This window comes from Bombus pascuorum, chromosome 1, assembly GCF_905332965.1.
Source record: "Bombus pascuorum chromosome 1, iyBomPasc1.1, whole genome shotgun sequence".
Lineage (NCBI taxonomy): Eukaryota > Metazoa > Arthropoda > Insecta > Hymenoptera > Apidae > Bombus > Bombus pascuorum.
In genome coordinates, this window is record NC_083488.1 from 2,614,952 (window position 1) to 2,636,186 (window position 21,235).

The following is a 21,235-nucleotide window of genomic DNA, read 5'->3' on the forward strand; positions in this document are numbered from 1 at the left end:
AAGCAATACACTAGAGCCATTGAAATTTCTGTTTAACACATTTCAAATTTTGCTAGGAAAATATCCATTATACGAAGGGCTGAAAATTATAGCGGCGTAAATCAATCCAATCTCCGATCCAAAAGTTTTCCTACAGTAGCGTCCTGTATTTATTACAAAACATTCGTTATTGGTTATTTTCTGCTTATCGTGAGAACGTATCGCGACAGAGAATAAACTTATAATTAGCTATATAATATAAAAGCAAAGAGTTTAAAATACCAACTTAAATGCTAAAATAACTAAAATTGAATACTCGGTATCTTGATATACACCGCGGAATTTTCAGTCCGCGCACCAGAACTTTCCAAGTTCTTAATTTATTCGCGATAAGATGATCCACAGGTTTCGCGTTTTCAGAAGCTTCCAAGTTCCCAATTCGCCGACGCTGTGGAAGCTTTTATTCGCAGATTTCATCGACCAAAGCTATTTTCTTTCGTGCTTTCTCTTTCGTTTTCCCGCGGAACTTTACGATTTCGATGAGTTTCTTTTTCGAGAAAAAGAGAAGAGGTACGACGTGAATCGAGTCGAATTACCGTCTGAATTCCAATCGAATTAATTAGTCGAGTGGCTTACAATAAGTGGCGGCATGCAGAGCGTAAAATCGTCCTGAAATAGCGTTCCAATCAATCAGAAACGCGGTTGGCCCCGTTGGGGCTTATGGACGTCGAACGTTTTCCGGTTCAATCTCCAGACCGCTGTCACTTTCAGGTTTCTACAAACAGCTTCCAGAGCCTCTCTACGCGGATTCCTGCCGCAGATTGCAGTATCGTCGGAAGAGCGACAGCATGAAGCGGAAGGTGCGAGAAAAGTTCCTCAATATCTGGTGAGTCAATAGAAATTGCCGTTCTCTTTACGACTTACGCCTGCTGCATCTTCTTTCTTTGCCCCTTTACGACCGACTGTCCAACCTCTTTTGCTGTCTCGAGCCGCGATTTCATTCTGGACACCAAGGGGATAGGTGAAAGAACGATAAACTGCTCGATCGATTTTTACGCCAGTCGATATTTATGACGAAGGATCGCGAACATCGAAAGAAAAAATTACATGGCATTTTCTATTACATTTTTCTTACTTTTTTCTTCCTTTTCTTCTTTATTTTTTTTTTCTTTTTTTTTTTTTTTTTTTGAAATTGTAGAAGATTGATATCTAGGCAATCGTGCATAATCGAACTAACGTTATCGGTAGGAACCAAAAGTAAGACAATTAAATGCCGCCGGTGATTATTATTAGCCATCTGAAGAATTTTAATCTTCGGAAATTCTGGATTCGAATATCGGAATTTCTATCGCATATTACGAAACTTTGAATACCATGAATATTTATTAATAATAATTAATCCTTCGTACGCGAACCAGAGCCAAGCGATATCTCTTCTCTTGAATTTCTTGCAGATAATTTTTTAACTCTTCTATCGATATTTATACTCTGTTATATTTAAAAATCTGATATTTGATAATTGTTTCAATAAAAATAAAAATTCGAAGCGAGGCGATTGAAGGGAGGCCTTTTGTTTCGATTCAGTTTGGTTATGAAGGATTATTTATTATTTAGAGATATTTGTAGTATATTTCAGGGTTCGTTTCACACACGTATTTTTCTGCAATGAAATTTTTGTCACATACGATAAAAATTGCAAAACTCAAATTTAAAAGTTTCGAAGGTTAAAAAAGCTTGGAAAAAATTGTAAAACTCGAAGCCAGCGAGTCTGGGAAAATATTCCCTGGTATATTTGGCATATTTTTATAAAATTCGTTTTTCGCGTGTATCCTACGAGCATTCCAACTTGATATTAATTTAAATATTCCCGTAAAAATAATCTAAAAATACATTTCATAATCCTCGAAATCGTCCCAAAGCATCATCGAATCTTTCAAGCCTTAATTAAAATTCGCAAGTATCCATAAATAACTCAGTTGGGAACTTCCTATAAGCAACATATATATATATATATATATCTTGTTATTTATAGGAAGTTTTTATATATATATATATCCAGTCCGTCCATTCTATTTTTAATTCATCGCTACAATTGACGTCACTCTGATTCATTAAAACCATCACGTTCATTGAAACTTACCATTTCGACTAAACTAATTTAACACGAACTACCATTCAAACATGGATAGAATAAACAACTTAACAGAAATACGATTGTCTCAAAGTTCAACATCGGCTGAATAAATCGTCGTTTTATAAACATTCGTCTGCTCGAAACGGTGGCATACGACAAGCCAAAAACGTGTGGTCGCTTCGACGTTGGTGATTAATTTTCATCTCAAGGAGACTAGTTGTGCGTGACTCTGTGGATCTGCTTGCGTAAATATCTACGATATATCTACGATCTGTCTGATCGTATCGCGTAGGAAATTAATCAAAAGATTAACCGTGAAGTGATCTAATTCTTTTCGCGTGCCATCGAAGAGAAGCGTGTGAATAAGTTAACGAAGAAAGACGCTGCAAATACCGCGTTAAGTCAGGTGAAATTATGATTAAGAGGAGTTTATACCGTACAAATGGCTTTTGATGTCTGAGTTACCTTTTCAGGACAGAATGTTTTTCAACTCGCGAGAAAAATTGTTTTTTTTATAATTACTAATAATAGAAGCACATTTTATTATTTTGATACAGAAAGCACGATAGAATAACATTTGTGGCTAAAATTTTAAACTGATTTTGCCAAAAATAAGTATGTTTATCATTTAATTAATTTAATAATCTATCGAAAGATTAGAATTGTTCAAACTATCGTATGTGAAACTTGATTGAATTTTGAAAATAATTGAATATGTTCAAATATTAATTTGAATAAGTGTAACTTAATTAGTTATATTTGTGCTTGAAATCAGAGAAATTAACTAGAATTAATCATACGAAGAATTTAAATTCGTAGAAATCAGATTCAATTGACGATATTCGAAATTGAAAGAAACAGGTTCGAGAAATTAAAAGGAACAGATTGAAGAGATTAAGTGGAACAAATTACTCAAAATTTCGTTTCACAAAATTCCGTAAAATCTATCTTCCGAAGCAATTAAACGCCACTTCTTCGAGCAGTAAAATATCAAAATGTTCAATAGTCGCTCGAAACAGATTCTGCATATTATTTGTCAGGTTGATTCTCTATCAAACCACAACAAAGTCATAAATGGAAATCGTTTGCAACAGAAAATTTGAAAGACTGCTGGAAAATATCGCATAGAAGAGCAGTTTCATGACGACAACAACGAGATTTTGATGAACCCTGTTGTTCGTCAATCGCGATCAAGTGCATTCAGGGGCATTCAGTTGAAATGGAGCATTATCACGTCACGTACGAGGCAACTATCAATAAACCTGTTCGGAAATTATTGAAATACTGGAGCAGTAATTTAATCGAAGTAGCAAACGAGGCACACTAACATCATTCGAAATAGAAAATTTAAGTAAAGTCAAAATAAATTAATTAAAATAATAACACTAACGGATCGTAAAAGTTAATCGATCAAATTTGTATTCAAGAAATAATCGACGGATCTGTGTTTGATGTAGTCTAACTAACAACGATACTAATTAACTATAGGTAGAGAGAAAGCTCGATAAATCAATATGGTACATCTCCGATCGTCATCAAATTTAATCTACTCTGGACAAATCACGTTACAAAACCAGCGTTTTTTTTTAATCTTTGAAGTTGGATGATTTTATCACGTTTATTTTTGCGAGCGGAATTTAAATTTTGATCAAAATTGGTCCAAAAATAAATTTACACGATATTTCGACTAAATTTTTTTAAAGTAATATTTATTTATCCGTTTATTTTTTTTTACACAACACGGTAATTTGATTTTGTCGTCCTATGATCTTGCTGTATCTCTTTCGAGAAAAAACACTCTCTGACGATCGTAATTGATCTATTTAATTTCAATCAGTGGCGTTAGAAGGTGAGCAACTTAGTTTACTCTGAATCCAGGTTTAAACTGTCCGTTATGCTTTTATATTTACATTTTCAGAGAAACTGAAACTGAAACGACTGATGTGTTCCGGTGTGTAAAAGTTTCAGTGGGAATTTGTTAAGTTGTATTATTTATTATTTGCTGAAATAATTATTTATTGAAAGTAAAATATAGCAACTGCTGCAAAAATATAATTCTGTGAAATGATAAGTTTGACGAATAGAAATCCAATAATTAAACGTTTCGAACAAAATTCCATATTTAATCGGATTTTAATTATAAACTTTAATAATCCCGTTATTTAAATGTTAATCAGTATCAGATGTGATGCAGCGACGAGTAAACAAATCCGTCATACCGTTGAAAGGTAATTTATCACCCAAGATTTTTCAAAGGTAGTTTATATTCCGCAGTAGTATAAGTCAGTCAATAGGCAGACGCAGATATTCCGTTCATATACGCGTGCTGAGAACAAAACCCATTAAACTTTATGATATACACGAAGTGTCACGGTATATTTTTACAAGGGATAGCTGATACTTGTATTCTTCATATTAAAACTTTTTTAAAGTATAACAACTATGAAATAAAAATGGAACAATTTTTTTTTACCATTGTTTCTGAAACAGATAACAAATAACACGATTAATCTACGATGTAGCATTATTAACGCATAAATGTGACGATAATCGACGCGAGGCTAAAAGTTCCATGTCTCTTAAAATTTTTGGACGTTTCGTGAAATATATCGATCCGTTTTAGGAAAGCATTAACCAATACGCTTTTTCAAGTCCAACGTATTTGTCTCGACGTTGCTCGGTACTATTTTTTGAGGACACTCTGTTCGTGACGAATATAGATTGCAACGAGAAAGCCATATAAAATAGTCACGATCGTGGGATAAATAAAAGTCAAGTTTCATTTGACACGCGTAAAATGTATGGACGCGGATATTCAGCCATGAACCGTTGCACCGGCAAGATCTTTCCAGTGGATTTGCCGTTATTTGAATTGTAGAAAAATTGTCCGAAAAGGGTGATTCGTTTGCATTTGACCTGAAAATTTATTCGTTTCTCACCCGAGGATCTCTATATGAATGATTCATTGAGAAACAAATTCTAATTGTGTTAACATTATCCCTTGTGTTAAAAAAAAAAAAAAGAAAAGTAAATGGATCAAAGAAACTGTCTCATAAATTTGTTCATACACTGTTAACAGTAGGAACGGTTATACCGAAGAAGATTATAAATCACTGGCGTTTCTATTTGAACGCGTGGCACACGCGAAGCAAGTTCGTAGCACGAAGTTCCATAATAAATCAAGTCGTCGCCCCGTCGCGTTAATGCTCCTCGTCGATCGTTGATAGTACGAGACTTTTATTTAAGAAGTCCGCGCGGAACGAAAAACTAAAGGGGCGGATGGGGTTGGCGCGGAATTATTTATTCATTTACCCACCGGACTTTATCGTGCTGATCGTTGCAGGATGTCATTCGCAGAAGGAGAGAGAGAGAGAGAGTGAGAGAGAGAGTGGGAGGGGGAGGTAAAAGAAAGGAAGAGAGAGGGAGAAGGCACTTGAAGCATTGTGCGCGTAGAATTTTCAATGGCTCACGAAGGAAAGAAGGTGAAGAAGGAAGTCCTCGTGAATTCCGCATCCTCTGAATCACTGTGAAGTGGGATAAGAAGGGGAGAGAGAGAGAGAAATAGTGCAACGTCTACGTCTCGTGATTACGTAATGAGCGTTACGAGACGATTTATGATTTTGATTAAGCTGCACCGAATGATACGACGTTTAAATGGTAGAGGAGGAGGAACCTTTCGAATTCTCGTTTTGTTTTTCTGAACTTTGATCTTTATTCTTCTCCTTTTTGACACTCGTTATTTCAAGTTTTTCATCGTATTATCATGCTCGAGTTTTGCTACTTTCGAGCTGAAGTTTTCGATTAATTCAGCTTATTAATCTTGTAATTACTTTCCGAGTCATGATCATTCTGCCTGTTTTACGCGTTGTTATTCCTTGCGCTTTTTATTTTGCATATACATAGCTTTATGAAATTTTAAGAATTCATGAAGGATGCAAAAAAGGATAGTGAAAAACATCGAAGAAGGAAACGCTATACTGTTGATTTCACGTCCGTTGAATCATTGAACGAAACAAGGGAGAAGTAAGCGTAGAGTATTCTGTGCACACTTTTACGTCATAGTATAACGAGCGTCATCGCATGATTTATCGTTCGTCTTCTTCCTTTCAATCACAAGCGATTTTACCATCACCGATGAACAATTATCAAAACTTGATTAATGGATCAGGAGAAATCAAACTTGACGTGTGACGTGAGAATTTATAAACAAAGTTTTTCCATTCAATTTTGTTGTTATCGTTTATTTCGATAGAATTAAAAGAAATATTCTTATCGAAGTAGACGGAAATAATTGAACGATATTTTCTAATTCATTTAAACGAAAAAAGTAAATTGAATTGGAACAAATAGAAATTGGTATATATTTCGCTGAAAATTAGTTGGAAAATTCAACTTCATCACGTGTACGGTGTGTTTCAAGAGCAATTGTGAAAATCCAAAAATGTTAGTCTCTTTAGGAACATATACCGAAACCTCTTCGGGTTCATACTGAAACTCGCTCGACCGTTTGAAATGTTCAAAAATCTGACCACGTTAACAAGAGCATAGCTTCGACGGAGCCAGTGTGATTTAGCTTTAGGTCTCACAAAGCGAACAGTGTTCGTATCGAATTGTGAATGAATAGAGAGAAAATATGAAAAACCGATTATCTTCAAATTTTCTGATTTTCTTCTCTTTTTACTTTTTAATAAATTTTATTGAAATTTAAATATGTTCGCGCAATTTCATCCGCGAGCTTTTTCCAAACAAAAGCTTGTTACAAAGGAGGCTGTTCAATTACACCCGTTTCTTCCAGAGAAACGATCTCGGTTTCAAGCACAAACAGTTTTCGAACAAATATTTATACATAAATGTATACTCAGGAGTCCATTAGCTCGGGTCAATAACTCGTGTTTTCCAAAAACAGTCTGAAATTGAAGCTTTGTTTTTCTCTATTCAACGCGAGAACGTCCTTTCATGAAACTAATTTGCTCGGACATGAATTTAACAATGAATTAAATCGACATTACGGTATTTTAAAAAAGCGAAAGGTAAACTCAAACTATCCGGAAAATCAAATACTTCATTTATAAAGTCGTAATTACTTCCATGCCAGTATTAATTAAAATCTTGACGATATGTATAAAACTGTTTCCTACTGAGCTAACGAAGCGAGCCGTCCAGCTGAAAGATCGAGTTTCACCGCGATTGAAACGCGTTCCAACACTGAACGTAATTCACTACTAGAGTTACAGGAATTTTGGTGGCTCGTGTTGGAATTTAGATGAGTATTGCGTATTCGGAATTTAACGATAATCTTTTCTTACCTTCCTTTTCTTCTTTCGAAGAAAAAAGATGAGTGGTAACCGGTAATATCGGAATTGAATTCAACAGATTTATTACTCCAGCGTAATTGAGTGCTACCATGAAAGTTTCAAGTTGAGGAGAATGTGGAAGTGTTATAGGAAATTGATCAGACTTCAGTGTAATTAATATTATATCGACCTATTATAAATGAATATTATATCGGAACGTTATAGGAAAACAGCGATTGCGTTGGCTTTCTAACGATACAATGAAACATATAACGTATGCAGATATAAGTGACTAGTGGATATTCTGTAAAGTACCATATCTCGCGTTTGTAATCCTTTTGAGAAATTTAATTAAAATTTTTAATGAATATGGTACAATCAACAATGAAAGGTATAAAAAAAATTTAATTTGAAAATTTACAAATTTAAATTTCCAATTGAAAATATTAGAAAAGAATCGTTTCTAAGTAAAATACGCTACTCTCCGTTCTAAGGATCACATTCCATTGCGCGTTCTCATCAAAGCAATAATAGTACTGACTAATCTTTACTGTTTACACGATCGATAAATTTCTGTAAGAAGCCGATAGATTGCCGCGAGTACATATTAAATTGCATTCAATTTGTACAGCGTGTAATAAAGTACGAACGGGTGAACGTAGACAGCAAAGCTTACCAATTTGCGTGGTCTGCGTGTCTCAAATGCCAGTTACGTTCGCGAGTAGTTCTAATAACTAAGAAACTTCGATATTCCTGCCAGACGTTTAAATGTCAAGTTATAAATATAAAAGGCTGTCGTTTCCGAGCATAATGCCGAAGTCGATATGCAACCGCAGCTAGTGAACTCGTAACAATGTTATTAGTCAGGGAGGGAAGTCATTCGAATGGAATTAGTATCGATAACGAAGTTTCTTTGAATCGAAAGCGTGATAAAAGCGAAATATCGTGTGATTCGAGCAAACAACGCTCGTGGAGATTATTGGAAGCAAAAGGGTTCGACAGTGGAAGAAATTAATTGCCCGCTAAATTGACCGTATCGATAAACAATTTAATCCTGTACCGTCACTCTTTATTTCAATTACATTTCAATTTTTAGCTTTTTACGCCTCTTTCATCCTGTTACATACGATATATCGTAACTTTGTTTTTCGCACTTCTGTTTTTGACACGAAAGCGTTTTAATATGGATTCTCCATATTGTGATTTTCTTACACGATAGCATCGAGACACGTTTCATTAAAATGCATTGTTCTGCGTCCCGTTCTTTATGCATTCATCCTGCGAAGATCTCGCGATGCAGCGCAACACGTTCGACATCGTTTCGTGAGCGATTAAGCGCACAACCCGTGGGATCTTCGTCAAGATTACGCCGAATTACGTGGGTAAATTGAATTTCGAGACGGATCGTACAACTCTGCCTGTTGGGAATTCATGTTCGACGCTTGAAACAACCGAGACACCGCCCGGACTCGAGTGCTGTTTTATTCCTGATTTTCGAAACAGGAGATCTATCTGTCTGTAAACGCTTTCAGATCGACTTTACTCGAATGATTTACCTTTAAAGTATAAACGCGCTTGTAATTCATGTGCGAGAAAACGGTCGAATAAGGTTCGACAATAATCATGCGCTTCTATTACCATTTCGCATAAACGATCATGCTTTATTTCATGATGTTTTATTCTCTTGTTTTTTTCCTCGTGGCAATTCGATTTCTTTTGTGAAATGCACCGAGACTCGAAAAAAAAAAAAAAAAAAACTGATTCAGGATTTTTCGCAGAGGAGGAACTCGGCAGGCGAAGCACAGAGTTTTGATTATCGTTTTGCGAAAGCTCTGTTTTTCACGGAAAAAACATTGCACATAAAAAACGAACGTCAATCGATTCCCACACGGAAACAAGGCAAATAAACCGCAGCAAACATGTCGGACGTACGAAACGTCGAACGGGACGTAGCAAATGCTGCGCAAATCGCCGTTCGCGGAAACCGCATGAAAATATCGCAAACCCTTCCGACAACTAAGATTATTAATCGATTGCAAACATTGGAAATGTTTTTCGTCGACTTATTCGATTTGAACGGATGGATGGATGGATGTCCCGTGACAGTAGCAAGCTCCGTAGTGTTACCGCAAAATGCCATTAAGCTACCGTTATCTCTCTAATGACCTACTATTGCTGGGTTATAATAGGGAGCGTCACAAAGCGAACATTATCCCGTACCACGATTTGATGCGCGAGCTAAATGCGGATTGCCAATTAGCGGTCTTCGCTACACGTGCTTCTGCTTAATCTCCTTGATCGTGCCTCGATCTCGACACATCAACTCCTACGTACGTCGAGTAATTGTATTTGGAGAAGTGACCTGATTGGAATTCGCGAAATCTCAAGTAGAACGTTTCCAGTTAATGAAATCTATCGGATTCGCTGTTCATTCACTCGTTCGTTCAGACGGCTGAATTTCAAAGAAAAGTCTTCGTCTTGGGAAAGAAAATATGGTAAATTAAAATAACGAATGTCAGGTAATAATTTTATTTTTCATTTTTTGAAACATTCTAATTGCCATGGTAGTCGTGGAATTTAATAATTTAACAACAAATTGAACTCTACTTATTTCTGAGAATCTACCTTCCTCCCTGACAATTTTCTTCGCGCGATATTACGTTGTTAACAAAAGCAACGCTAAAGTCTCGTGACAGCTAATCAGCGGAACGTCGACATAATGCAGTGTCATGATCGCTTGTTTAGCATCATGTGGTTTCCCTGACGACGAGAACAAGCGAGAGATGCCCAAAGGGCTCACGCTTCGCTCGGACAGCGCTGGTAGAAGTATCACGCCGTCCCATAAATTCATACTGCTCGTTATACCGATATTTGAACGAATGTCTGAAACATATGTACATTTCAATGGTATGAAAGAACGTAATCATCTTGTGGTTTCACAATTGTCTCCAATCTTTCTCTTAATGTTTGTAAACTCCCATGGAAATAGTTTTCTTGTCTTTAACGTTATCTTAAATCATTTATATTTTACGTTGTAATACTGATAACCTGTAACCGTGTACGAAAGAGCTAGTATATTTTCATTCAATTAATAATCATTTCAATATAGAATTAAAGTTTCGCAGAACATAAAAATAGTTTTCACTCTTCGTATGTCGAATCTTTTATCATTTATATATTAAAACCAATATTTTGCCACCAAATACAGTGCTATCAATATTTGCCGAACGACACAATCACTTTATCATTTACACGATCGGTCGACCATTTCTTAGAAAAAAAAATACCATTGTGACTATAATATATATTTACTTGATATTTGAAGGTATGGACACGTGGTGTATAGTATATTTATCGTGATTAGCCGCGTGTGCTGTTTGGCACGTTACACTGGCAAATCGATACATCCCTAATGTAATTCCAATCCGTCGTAGGTCGGGCTTCATGTTGATTTAGTTCAATAAGCGGGTAACACATCATTGCGCAAAATACTACATACCAGGCAACGGTGGTACTTCGACGAAATTACATACTAATCCGATTAATTTTATCCGGATGGCGAGGCGCAGGGGATGATGTTCGCGATCTTAAAGAGACTCGATACTTTGAAAGGAAACTGGAGCCTCCGTTTTTCCCTCGAAGCAGAACCGTGCTCTGGATTTTAGCATCTCGATTTGTGGTTCTTCTCTGATGTAGAAGCATGTAATTATATGGAAATTGCTACTGCAAGCAAAGACGCGAGATACGAAAGAAAAGAACCATACAAAATGCACCCCTTTCGAATATAAAAGTAATTCTTCTCGTGATTCTAAGATAGCTGGCTTGATGAACGCTACGATTGAATTTATTTCAATCCTCGAGAATAACATTTCCGTGTAGATGCGTCTAATTCTCTGACGTCTTATTCTAGTTATTTTATCGTTGTTATTTTATCATCCTAAAAACGCACATAGACGCCCACAGTCTAATCATAAAAATTCCAAATCTAAAGGCACTAGCAATTCGGCTAAATAACAGAAATTAATGCATTTTCTGTTTGTCTAAATAGAATTTCGATGTTACGAAGTTAATGTCTGTGATTGTGTTACAGCGACGTTTCGGTATCGTCGAACGTTCGGGAGTGGCTGCACTCACCAGCATTCGATGCACGGCAATGGGAAGACGAAGAGCTTCTATTGATGCTGCAGACGATGTTCGTCGAACTGGACCTACCTCAAAAGTTTAACATTCCTTTACCAATCCTGAGGAACTTCCTCTACGAAGTTTATAACAACTATAACGAAGTGCCGTTTCATAACTTTAGGCATTGCTTCTGCGTGGCGCAAATGGCAAGTGCACGATCTACACGCCTGCCGCGTTAAAATACAACGCGTGGGTTTTTTCATCTATGTAATTTCTACGCGTTTCGTTTTCACGAATGGCTTACGCGCAATCTTCTCACAGAGCGAATACACGTAAACATAATAAATATAAAAAATATTCAAATGAGAGTAGATGTTGATAAAATTTAGAGCAATTATCTCGTAACGTATACTTAAATATGCTCTTAAATATGCAAAAACACGATTAAATTGATGCGATAAAAACAAAATAAATATATACATATAATCGTATTTCGTTTTAACCAATATTCTGTTTACGCAGATGTACGCAATAGCCTGGACAGTGGATCTACCGTCACGAATCGGCGACCTGGAGGTTTTTATATTAATTGTCTCCTGCATCTGCCACGATCTAGATCATCCAGGATACAACAACATTTATCAAATAAACGCCCGTACCGAGTTGGCTCTGCGTTACAACGATATCTCGCCTCTGGAGAACCATCATTGCTCCGTAGCTTTTCGTGTTCTAGAAGCACCGGAATGTAACATATTAGCGTCGCTGGACAATGCGACATATCGAGTCGTACGCGAAGGGATCATCAGGTGTATTCTTGCAACGGACATGGCCAGGCACAACGAGATCCTTGGTCAATTCACGGACATCATCCCGGAATTCGATTACTCCAGCAAGGCTCATATTAATTTAGTAAGTTTTTACGTTTCAATTTGTCATATTTATTCATAGTTATTTTGTCTACCTACGGTTACGATATAAATGCGCGAAGTGAAACAAGAGTTTGTGTCAAATACAAAAATCGATGATAAAATTCATCGTTCGGTAATTCGAATTAAAGTCCGCTGTAGCGAGTACTTTCGAAAAATTAGATTTAAAGATTCAGATTAAGGCAACGTTAAAAATCTGTGATTTGCTGTTCTAGTTATCGATGATCCTCATCAAGGTGGCGGATATTAGCAACGAGGCCCGGCCGATGGAAGTCGCGGAACCGTGGCTGGATAGGTTGCTGCAAGAATTCTTCAAGCAGAGCGACGCGGAGAAGCTCGAAGGACTTCCAGTGACGCCATTTATGGATCGCGATAAAGTAACCAAACCCTCGTCCCAAGTCAGCTTCATCGGTCTCGTTCTACTTCCTCTTTTCGAGGCCCTTGGGGAACTGCTTCCACAGCTGCAGGTACTTTTATTATCACCCTTATTGTCCAAGGTGCTGTTAGTATTTTGATAAGGGTAAATGAGAATCGATGCTTGGAAAAAATATAACACTTTTACAGGTTTCACATAAAACTTCAAGCTTGTCCTTTGCTTTAATATCAATTCCATTTGCATATCAGATCCAAACAGTATAGCAGAAAACTCTTCTACTAAATTATCTATAAATATCGTCTCAATATGCACAGCTCGATGAAATGTTATTCGCAAAATGATTAAATATCATGTGCCACCAATATCGAGTAATTAATATAGTTTTTTATTGTTAATTTCTCTTTGATAATGCCATGTATAAGAAAATAGCTGGTTAAATTATGTAACGAGGGAAGAGAATTTGTGCGAATGACGACTAACAAAGAATCGAGCGAATATTTAGTAGATTTAAAACAAGATTTAAAGATCTAGCTACAACGTTTTTGTCACAAACAAATTTCCATACGGCACAATTGATCAGATCCTCGCGTGTATTCTCCAAATCGCTTTTCAGTTATTGTCGATTCTCAAACGTCAATAGCCTTTCGATCATCGATCACGTATCAGCTTTATCGCTCGGGTCACTCATCGTGGTGTATGCTTTATAGTCTCTCTATGTTATAGAGTATAATCTACTCGCTTGCTAGTTAATTCAAAGGTAATGCAACCATGCTGTGACGATAATGATACGTCTTTGTGTGATCTGTCCTCAAAGGTTGATATTCTCTCTATGTTAGAGCTGAAACAGTTGTGTAGGCGTATATGTGAAATGAAAATAAGAATACGTGATCTACGGTATGACGATTGCCTTTGAATTAGCGAGAGGATCATCCTGTATTAACTGAATGCAAATGTTGCGTGTATAAGAGAATGTAAAGCTTCAAAATTTGAAACGATTATTTGATTTTTTGATTTGCAAAAGAAGCATCAATTAAGTTTCTCTTGCTGCCTAAAAACGATTTGCATCGTGTACCAGAATGATGGATTGTTTCGCAACCGTGACGCGTAGAATGAATATTCCTTATAGAGTTAATAAACCGGTTTTAAATCGTAATTTTATGGAAATAAGAAATCTTCAAAATCTCAACATCTAAATAACAAACACATTAACAAACACAGAAAAATTTCTCTTCCAGAACCTAATAGTTCAGCCAGTGCGGGAAGCTTTAGAATATTATCGCAGATTGAACGAAGCAGCAAAGGACGAGCGGCATCACCGGAAGAGCATAGCAGACCTGGGCGAGGTAAATCTGATAACCGTAACGTCCGGGACCACCGGGTCAGCTAGCGTCGTGAAATCTACCTCGTCGCACAGTATGCGCTCGAAACGTTCCATAGGCACGGTTCACTCGCGATCGCGATCCACCGACGACGAGATGACGGAGAACCTGACGGCGGAAGAAGCGGAGAACCTCGAGAGTTCGGATCCTGAGACAGCGACCGAGGTGGAGGTGAGCGAGAAAACGTTGAAGTTCAAAATCTCGACCGAGGGGACGTTGACTGGGCCGGCAACAGGTAGGAAAAGCTACCCGGGTAGTCGAAAGGGTAGTCGAGAGAAATCGTCACTGGATTATCATAGTCACGACCTAGCCAGGGCTGTTAGGGATCACGAGCGCGAAAGAAGACGCAGTAAAGGAGAGAATCTTGGCAGCGACCTGAGCTCGCCCGTGAGTGCGTGGTCCGCGGAAGGAACCAGAATCCTCGAGGAGCTGGAGAAAGACGAGTCCGTTTTCCTAGATGCGAAATGGAACGAACGAAAAATGGTGGAGGGCAACGGTAACGTGGTAGTCGAAACCCAGCAGAGGAACAACCTGAAGAAAACGAGTAGCTTAGTGGAGAACGATCAGGAGACGAAGTCTAGTCGCAAAGAGGTACAGAGGGAGACGGTTGGGCTCCGGTGTTGTTGCGAGGATAAAACAGGACCCAACAATCACAAGTCCATCTTTTCCAGATTAAGAAACTTCACGGATCGGCTGAGTATCAGCTTCGACTCGAAGGACCCTACTGCGCCGAAGCCAATGAAACACGTAACCAAGACGCTGAACAAAAGCAACTTGATGGCCACGGCGACCACTTCTTCCAGGCGCAATAACTCTCTAGCAGTTTGCAAGCGTTGCAACCTTACTAAAGTCTCGGTGAAAGAGAGCAAAGCTATAGCGACGGTGGTGGAACTGTCTTCGGTGGATAAGCGTGCTATGACGTTGCCAAAGGTGAGGAAATCGACGGAGTACAAGAACAGAGGCAGTGTCTGGAAGGTGTCGTTCGCCAAGGAGAAAAGATCGTCCGCTTCGTTGGAAGCTTTACCGAGCGCGATGTCGGAGAGATCTTTGGCGAAACACCGGCGAAATTCTTCGAATCCCGAGAGCAAGTCGCACAGTCTGAAAGAAGCGAAGGATCAAAATATTCCGGATATCGAGTTCAGAGAAATTGACGTGCGTACGAAAAAGCAGCAGCAAAAGCAGCAGCAACAACCGGAGATCGTTGTCAAGCCTGAGCACGGGTCCAGAGAGGCTGTACAAGAAGATATAGGCAAAATAGAAATTAGAAGAAGCTCGGCGAGCATGGAGGATATCTCGAAGATGGCGAAGCAGACCGAAAACGTGATGCTCGGTTCGTTGGAGCCAAAGAAGGCGGAGGAACGTCCACACACGGGTAGTTTGGACTCGATGTTGTGCAAAGACTCGGCCAAATCCCGAAAAAAGCCAACGTACTCTTCGCCAACAGCAACGTCCAAGAAATCGCCTGGTCTGTTGTCGCGATTCAAGTCTGGCATGAGTATCGACAGCACCAGGAGCAACAGCAACAGCGATTCCTTGCACGATCAAAGCTCGCAATCTCCGAGCGGCTGGATTTCCTCTCTGACGGCAAGCTTTCGACCAAAGAGGCAGGTATCGGAAGTTCCGTTGTCGTCGCATCCTCCGCGTTCGTCGAGTCGCGAGGAGATCAAGTGATACGGCCTGGTGGTCGAGGACTCTTCTGAGAAACAGTTGTCGGGCCTGCACAAGTGGCTGGCTGAGAATATCTTCTGTTGCAGCAGTTAAGAACGTGTGCCCGCGTTTCGTGTAGTGTCGATCCACGAACCCAGGGTTGACCGCTACTTCCTCGCGCGTTAAAACTAGAGAAGTCGATGATTATGAAAAGGTGGGAGGAGACGTTGGAGCCAAAGATCGTTGACGAAGGCTGAAATTAAAAGAAGAAGATCGAGAGATACCGTGACGTTAAGTGCACGGAAGCGAAGGAAATCGAGTGACGATCAGAGCGTTCGTGTTCCGTCGACATTGCCTCGACTCGATTTTCATTAGATTGTATCGCCGGCCATTGTTGGATCACATCTGTCTGTTAAACTGAAAACGATTATTTACCTCGACCTCGTGCGCTAGACGTTATTCGTAAGGAAATTTCCGATGAGGCTTTTCTCGATCGACCGAGTCGCCACGCGTTATGTAACAATCTATCGACGACCGATCGATCGGTCAGGAATTACGAAATATAGTATCGTGACAATCCTCTATCCAATAGGATCCGCATTCCGCCGATCGAACACGTCTTGACTACTCTGAGTCTGGATAGACCGGGTCGCGGAATATTGCGTTTCTCGCGTGAAGCTCGAAGGGATTTTAACTTTAAGAATTTTTGAGCCACGTGTGTTCGGTATCGGGCGACCACGGACACGATCGTGCACCATCACCTGGGCGATTTCCGGGACAAGCCTTCTCTTCGACGAGGAGGCAAAGAAAAACATTAGCACAAAGAATCTGATTGTTCTGCCACATCGGAGATGATTTGGGAAATTATTAGAATGTAACAGTTGAAAGAGAGTAGAGGCAGACGAAGAAAGAAAGTCTCTTGACTTTCAAGTCAGATGTACGAAATTCAAATCGCCATTTAAGAAAAAGAAAACGAAAAAAAAAAATAAGAAAAAATATGTCTTAGAGTACGTGCGTGTAGTATGTCGATTAGCTGTTCCCAAATGTAACCAGAAAATGTGTGAGTGTAATTAACGTTCGTATCGAAGCCAAACTGTCGAACAGCTGGCGAATACCAAATATATGTATATTGCTCCTAATTATCGATCTCCGTTCCGAGAGCAGAGTGAATGGAAGAGGAGAGTGTGTTAGAATGAAAGAGAGGGAGAGAAAGGTAGAAGGAAAAATTACGTACGATAAAATTTAAATGTCGAGATCAGGTGGTGAGAACGAATTAAAATTAGAGGAAATTAATGGTATAGGAGAAGAAAAAATTAGATCAAAAAAGGGAATTGAAGTTGAGAAAGTAGGAGAGAAAATATATATGGATGAACGGCCTGAAAGATAGAAGAAAGTGAAAAGGCGCGGTATATAAACTATTTTATTTATTGTCCCATTAAAAGGATAGCCTAACGAGTAATCATTAATGTTGTTCGTTATTATACATATATACATATATATATATACATAAAAAAATATATATATAAATATATGCAACTCCCATCGAAACGCATAACGTATATAAATATTATAAATACATAAGAAGAAAAAAATGATCGTACGAAGAAGCAGGTCCATTGTAACACACAAGTTCAGCGTGTAGGTAGATAGAGAATGCAGCAGATCTAGACGGGCACGTCGTGTCGAATTACAATTCGAAAAAATTCATGCCTCGTTTGAGACAAGAGGAAGAAAAAAAAAAAGAAGTAAATAAATTGGAAAAGAAAATGGTAAACCTGCCCAGCGACGAAAAACGAGAAGACACGAAAAAGCAGAGAGAAGAGAACGGAAAGATATTTTCGTGTGTCGTAAACGTCGCGGAGAAAAGAGACGAAACCGATCGATTCCAACTATATCTCGAGGCGAATACTCGCACGATTTGGAAAATGATTTTGTTGATCTGTCAGAAATTTAGATGAATGTTAAATAAACGCTGTTTCCTCGTTGAGAAGGTGTCTTCCTCTGATTTAAAAACTATGAACAGTTATTCCAGTCGAGAATTGCGTAAATCGAAAAAAAGTCGTTAGAAAGCCGCTAGTATCCTCTGATCTAACGATTCTTGTACTTGTTCTACTCGTAGTCGATAAACACCACCCTATCCCTGACAATGGTATTCGCTTATCTACTCGCTAAATTTTTAATGGATCGACAAAAGATGTATCCTCCGTTTATTTGAATATTTTAAGAACGCGTTTAGAACGAGAAGAAAGCGGGTAAAAAACGAAAAATATGATTATAAAATGGATACAGCCTAACGTAGAAGAACACCCTCGTGATGCACGCTTTTTCAGCCTCGACACAGCATCAATTCTCTGCGCAACGGTGTCTCGCTTTTTCATTTTTAGATGTTTATATTTTTATACTCCACCAGCAGTGTATCTCTACGGCGATGAAAAACCGCATGTATTGTTGAAGTCTAGTCTTACGTTATCGTCTTCACGACCCCCCAAAAAAAGATTGAATTTTTTGGGGGCATTCTTCGTTTTTCTACGGCGATCGTAGAACAGGAAGAAAAAAACCCTGTATCCACGCGATCGGCTCTCTGCATTCTGCGTAATGCTTGTTCGACTTTGTCTCCCCTCTCGACACAAGCCGCGGGAAGAGATTCGTTCACTGTATTTTTGAAATACCTGCTCTTTTCTGGGTTAATTAAAAAAATTCAATCAACAACGAGACATCGATTTGCTTTTTAAGTAAGAAATTTTGATCTCAAACTCGCCGTTTAATTAAACATTTTTTTTTTTTTTCAAATCAATCGTAGACTCGATTCCATCGATTATAACGCCTTTTAATTAATCGATAAATCTCTTCCTACGGCGGCCAAGACTTGCGCGAGCATCCTCAGTCCAGCTCTTCCCTGATCGACCGTAAACATTGATCGCGCGAATCCTTCCATTTCGTCGTCGAATCTCGTGGAATACTCGACTCGCGTAGACGAACAGAGAGACAGGATCGGCGAGTGTGAAGGTGTGTTCGAGCAAGTGAACCATGTCGAAACACACAACGTTGTAAACACGCTATAATGTAACTTATTAAACTTCCAGTGGTACGAGGCAAAAAAAGTATTTGATCTTAACACCCTCACGAGTAAACCAGAAAATAGATGTTTCCATCGAAGAATCGAAATTTTTCGATTCTATCATACCAACCGACTGATTATAAAAATCAAATGCTTTTTTTCGTTCTATCACTCGCTGTCTGTGCCTGATCTTTGTCAATATTTATTTGTCTCTTCCTAGACGTTAAATCGATTACACATGTACTAGAGATTACAGTATAATGGAGCAATCGAGCAAGTCCGTTTTCCTAGAAACTATCGGACCATCCCGTGTCGACAATCGAATACTCCTCATTGAATCGTCGGTGTTGTACTAATTTTCAAATTTTGAATCGCGGCCGCGGTCAGCCGAACTACTATAAATAATATCGCGTTGATCGAGCTCGATACCAAAAGCAAAACGAGGCTTCGAGGAAGAAATGACTGAGAACAGGAGGAGGAACGAAATTCGGTGGTCCAATCGTTTAATTCGCGACGAGGTAGCCCTCGTGTCCCAATTATTCTCGTCAATTACCGCAGCGTAATCGATCGTGCGTTTTCTCTTGCCGACAAAAAGAAAAAAAAGAAAAAAAAAAGAAAAAAAGATGAGAATGATGGTCAGAAGAGATCGGAATGGTGTCACGATCGGAAATCGTGAACAAAAATAGGGCACGGAGTGTGATTTTCTGAAATACACGCTCGAAGAGATTCGCTTTAAAACGAATTCTATCGTCCGCAACCTTTGTGATCTTCGTTTCGTCGCCCACTCAATTACCTTCGCCGCGGATGCGGTGCTAATTAACAAACAAAGGAGCGATCGTCGCGTTAAACGGACGTCGACAAGCGCATTGTGACGACCACGACGTTGTGAATCGAGACGCGCCCAGATGACTTCGTTTTTATTTGCCGTGAGAACCTGTGAGAGTCACGTGAATTTCAGACGAATACAGGCCGCAGATGTACACGGATTTGCTTCGATTTCGAGAAAGTGGAGATGGAGGTGAAATTGAAGAGAAGCGGGGCCAAAGTTCAGAAAGTATTACTAGTTGAAATAGATTTGAAAAGTTAGTGTAATATGGGACCGAAGATTGTTCGTAATTAGGAAAAATGTAAAGTAAGATTTTGGTAGAGAAAATCCTTGACATTTGTACATACACTAACATTTCCACGTTCTTCCTTTTCCTAATTTCCAGTCCTATTTAGTTGATTGAGTAAAATCGACATTCCCAGGACACATTCGGTCCCATCAACCTAAAATCTCGAACGATCATTGTGCTCTCCTATTATACTCTTCCCCAGTATCCTAATTTTACGTATTTTGACTATTCCATGCGTTTGTAACGTTTAAAACACGATCATTTCGCGATGAACATTCACGTTCACAATGAATATGTTTGTTTCTACACGGTAATACCTAAAAACGTATCTTCGATTTATCTTTCATTAAATTTACCAATGAGAAAATCATGGTTTCCTATATTTTATAATTACATAGTTTAATTAACGACTAAATAACTTTAAATTACGAGTTAACAATTTTTACATTACATGTATAATCGAAACCGAAAAGGAAACCGATAGTTTTGGCGGTGAGATTGCTAATAAAATGGCAGAGCAATATCAATTATGGAAATGCACCGATGTAAACGCTCTTTCGCGAATAATAATTTGCGTTCTAGAAAAGATTGATCTTGATCTTTCGATCGAATGTGCTTCTATAACTTTTCAGAATTGTTTGTATCACGTACTTTGTTTACTCGATTTGTTTTTCTCCAAAGCTTTACCGAGATAAAATAGAAAAGAAACGAACGACGAAAATTAACGATCTAAACAGGAATATGTAAATTGTATGACAAATTGGTGTAATATTTTCGTATAATTGTCAAGCTGAAGATGAGGATTTCGAATAGTAAACGATAGGTAAATATGATAAATTTATGCGAAGAGACACAACCGCGATATATCAACTCGATGAATTAACGTTATGAGTAATATATTACTGCGGAATATGTAATTAACTTGACAGGCTAGTAGCCTCTGGAAAATCTATAGATTACATTAGCTCCGAGTAGAAATGTTATTTTGTAGTTAAAGCAACCGCTACCAGCGTATCGTATGTTTATCATCTAGCTATGACTAATATTATTTTCGACAAGGAGCAAGTTAATTAAACGTGACGTTAAAAATTTGTAAACGTACGATTATTAATATAATATAATTTCTAAACTTGAAGCAAATTATTCTCGTTAAAATATACAATTATCAGAAAAAACGGAAGGAAGTTCCTAGCACTACGCTTCTC

At 38.4% G+C, this 21,235-nt stretch overlaps 1 protein-coding gene across 3 annotated transcripts in view; it reads left to right on the plus strand.

Annotated features, from left to right (window-relative positions):
- The window catches only part of LOC132916113 (uncharacterized), a 139,579-nt gene extending 120,475 nt beyond the window's left edge, over positions 1–19,104 (plus strand). For all 3 annotated transcript variants that reach the window (XM_060975901.1, XM_060975900.1, XM_060975899.1), the window contains exons 8-12: positions 751–865; positions 11,498–11,735; positions 12,052–12,438; positions 12,671–12,922; positions 14,067–19,104. In XM_060975901.1, the coding sequence (XP_060831884.1) occupies positions 751–865; positions 11,498–11,735; positions 12,052–12,438; positions 12,671–12,922; positions 14,067–15,881 (2,807 nt within the window). In that variant the 3' untranslated portion in view covers positions 15,882–19,104. The remainder of the gene's footprint in view (positions 1–750; positions 866–11,497; positions 11,736–12,051; positions 12,439–12,670; positions 12,923–14,066) is intronic.
- The last annotated feature ends 2,131 nt before the right edge of the window (positions 19,105–21,235 follow it).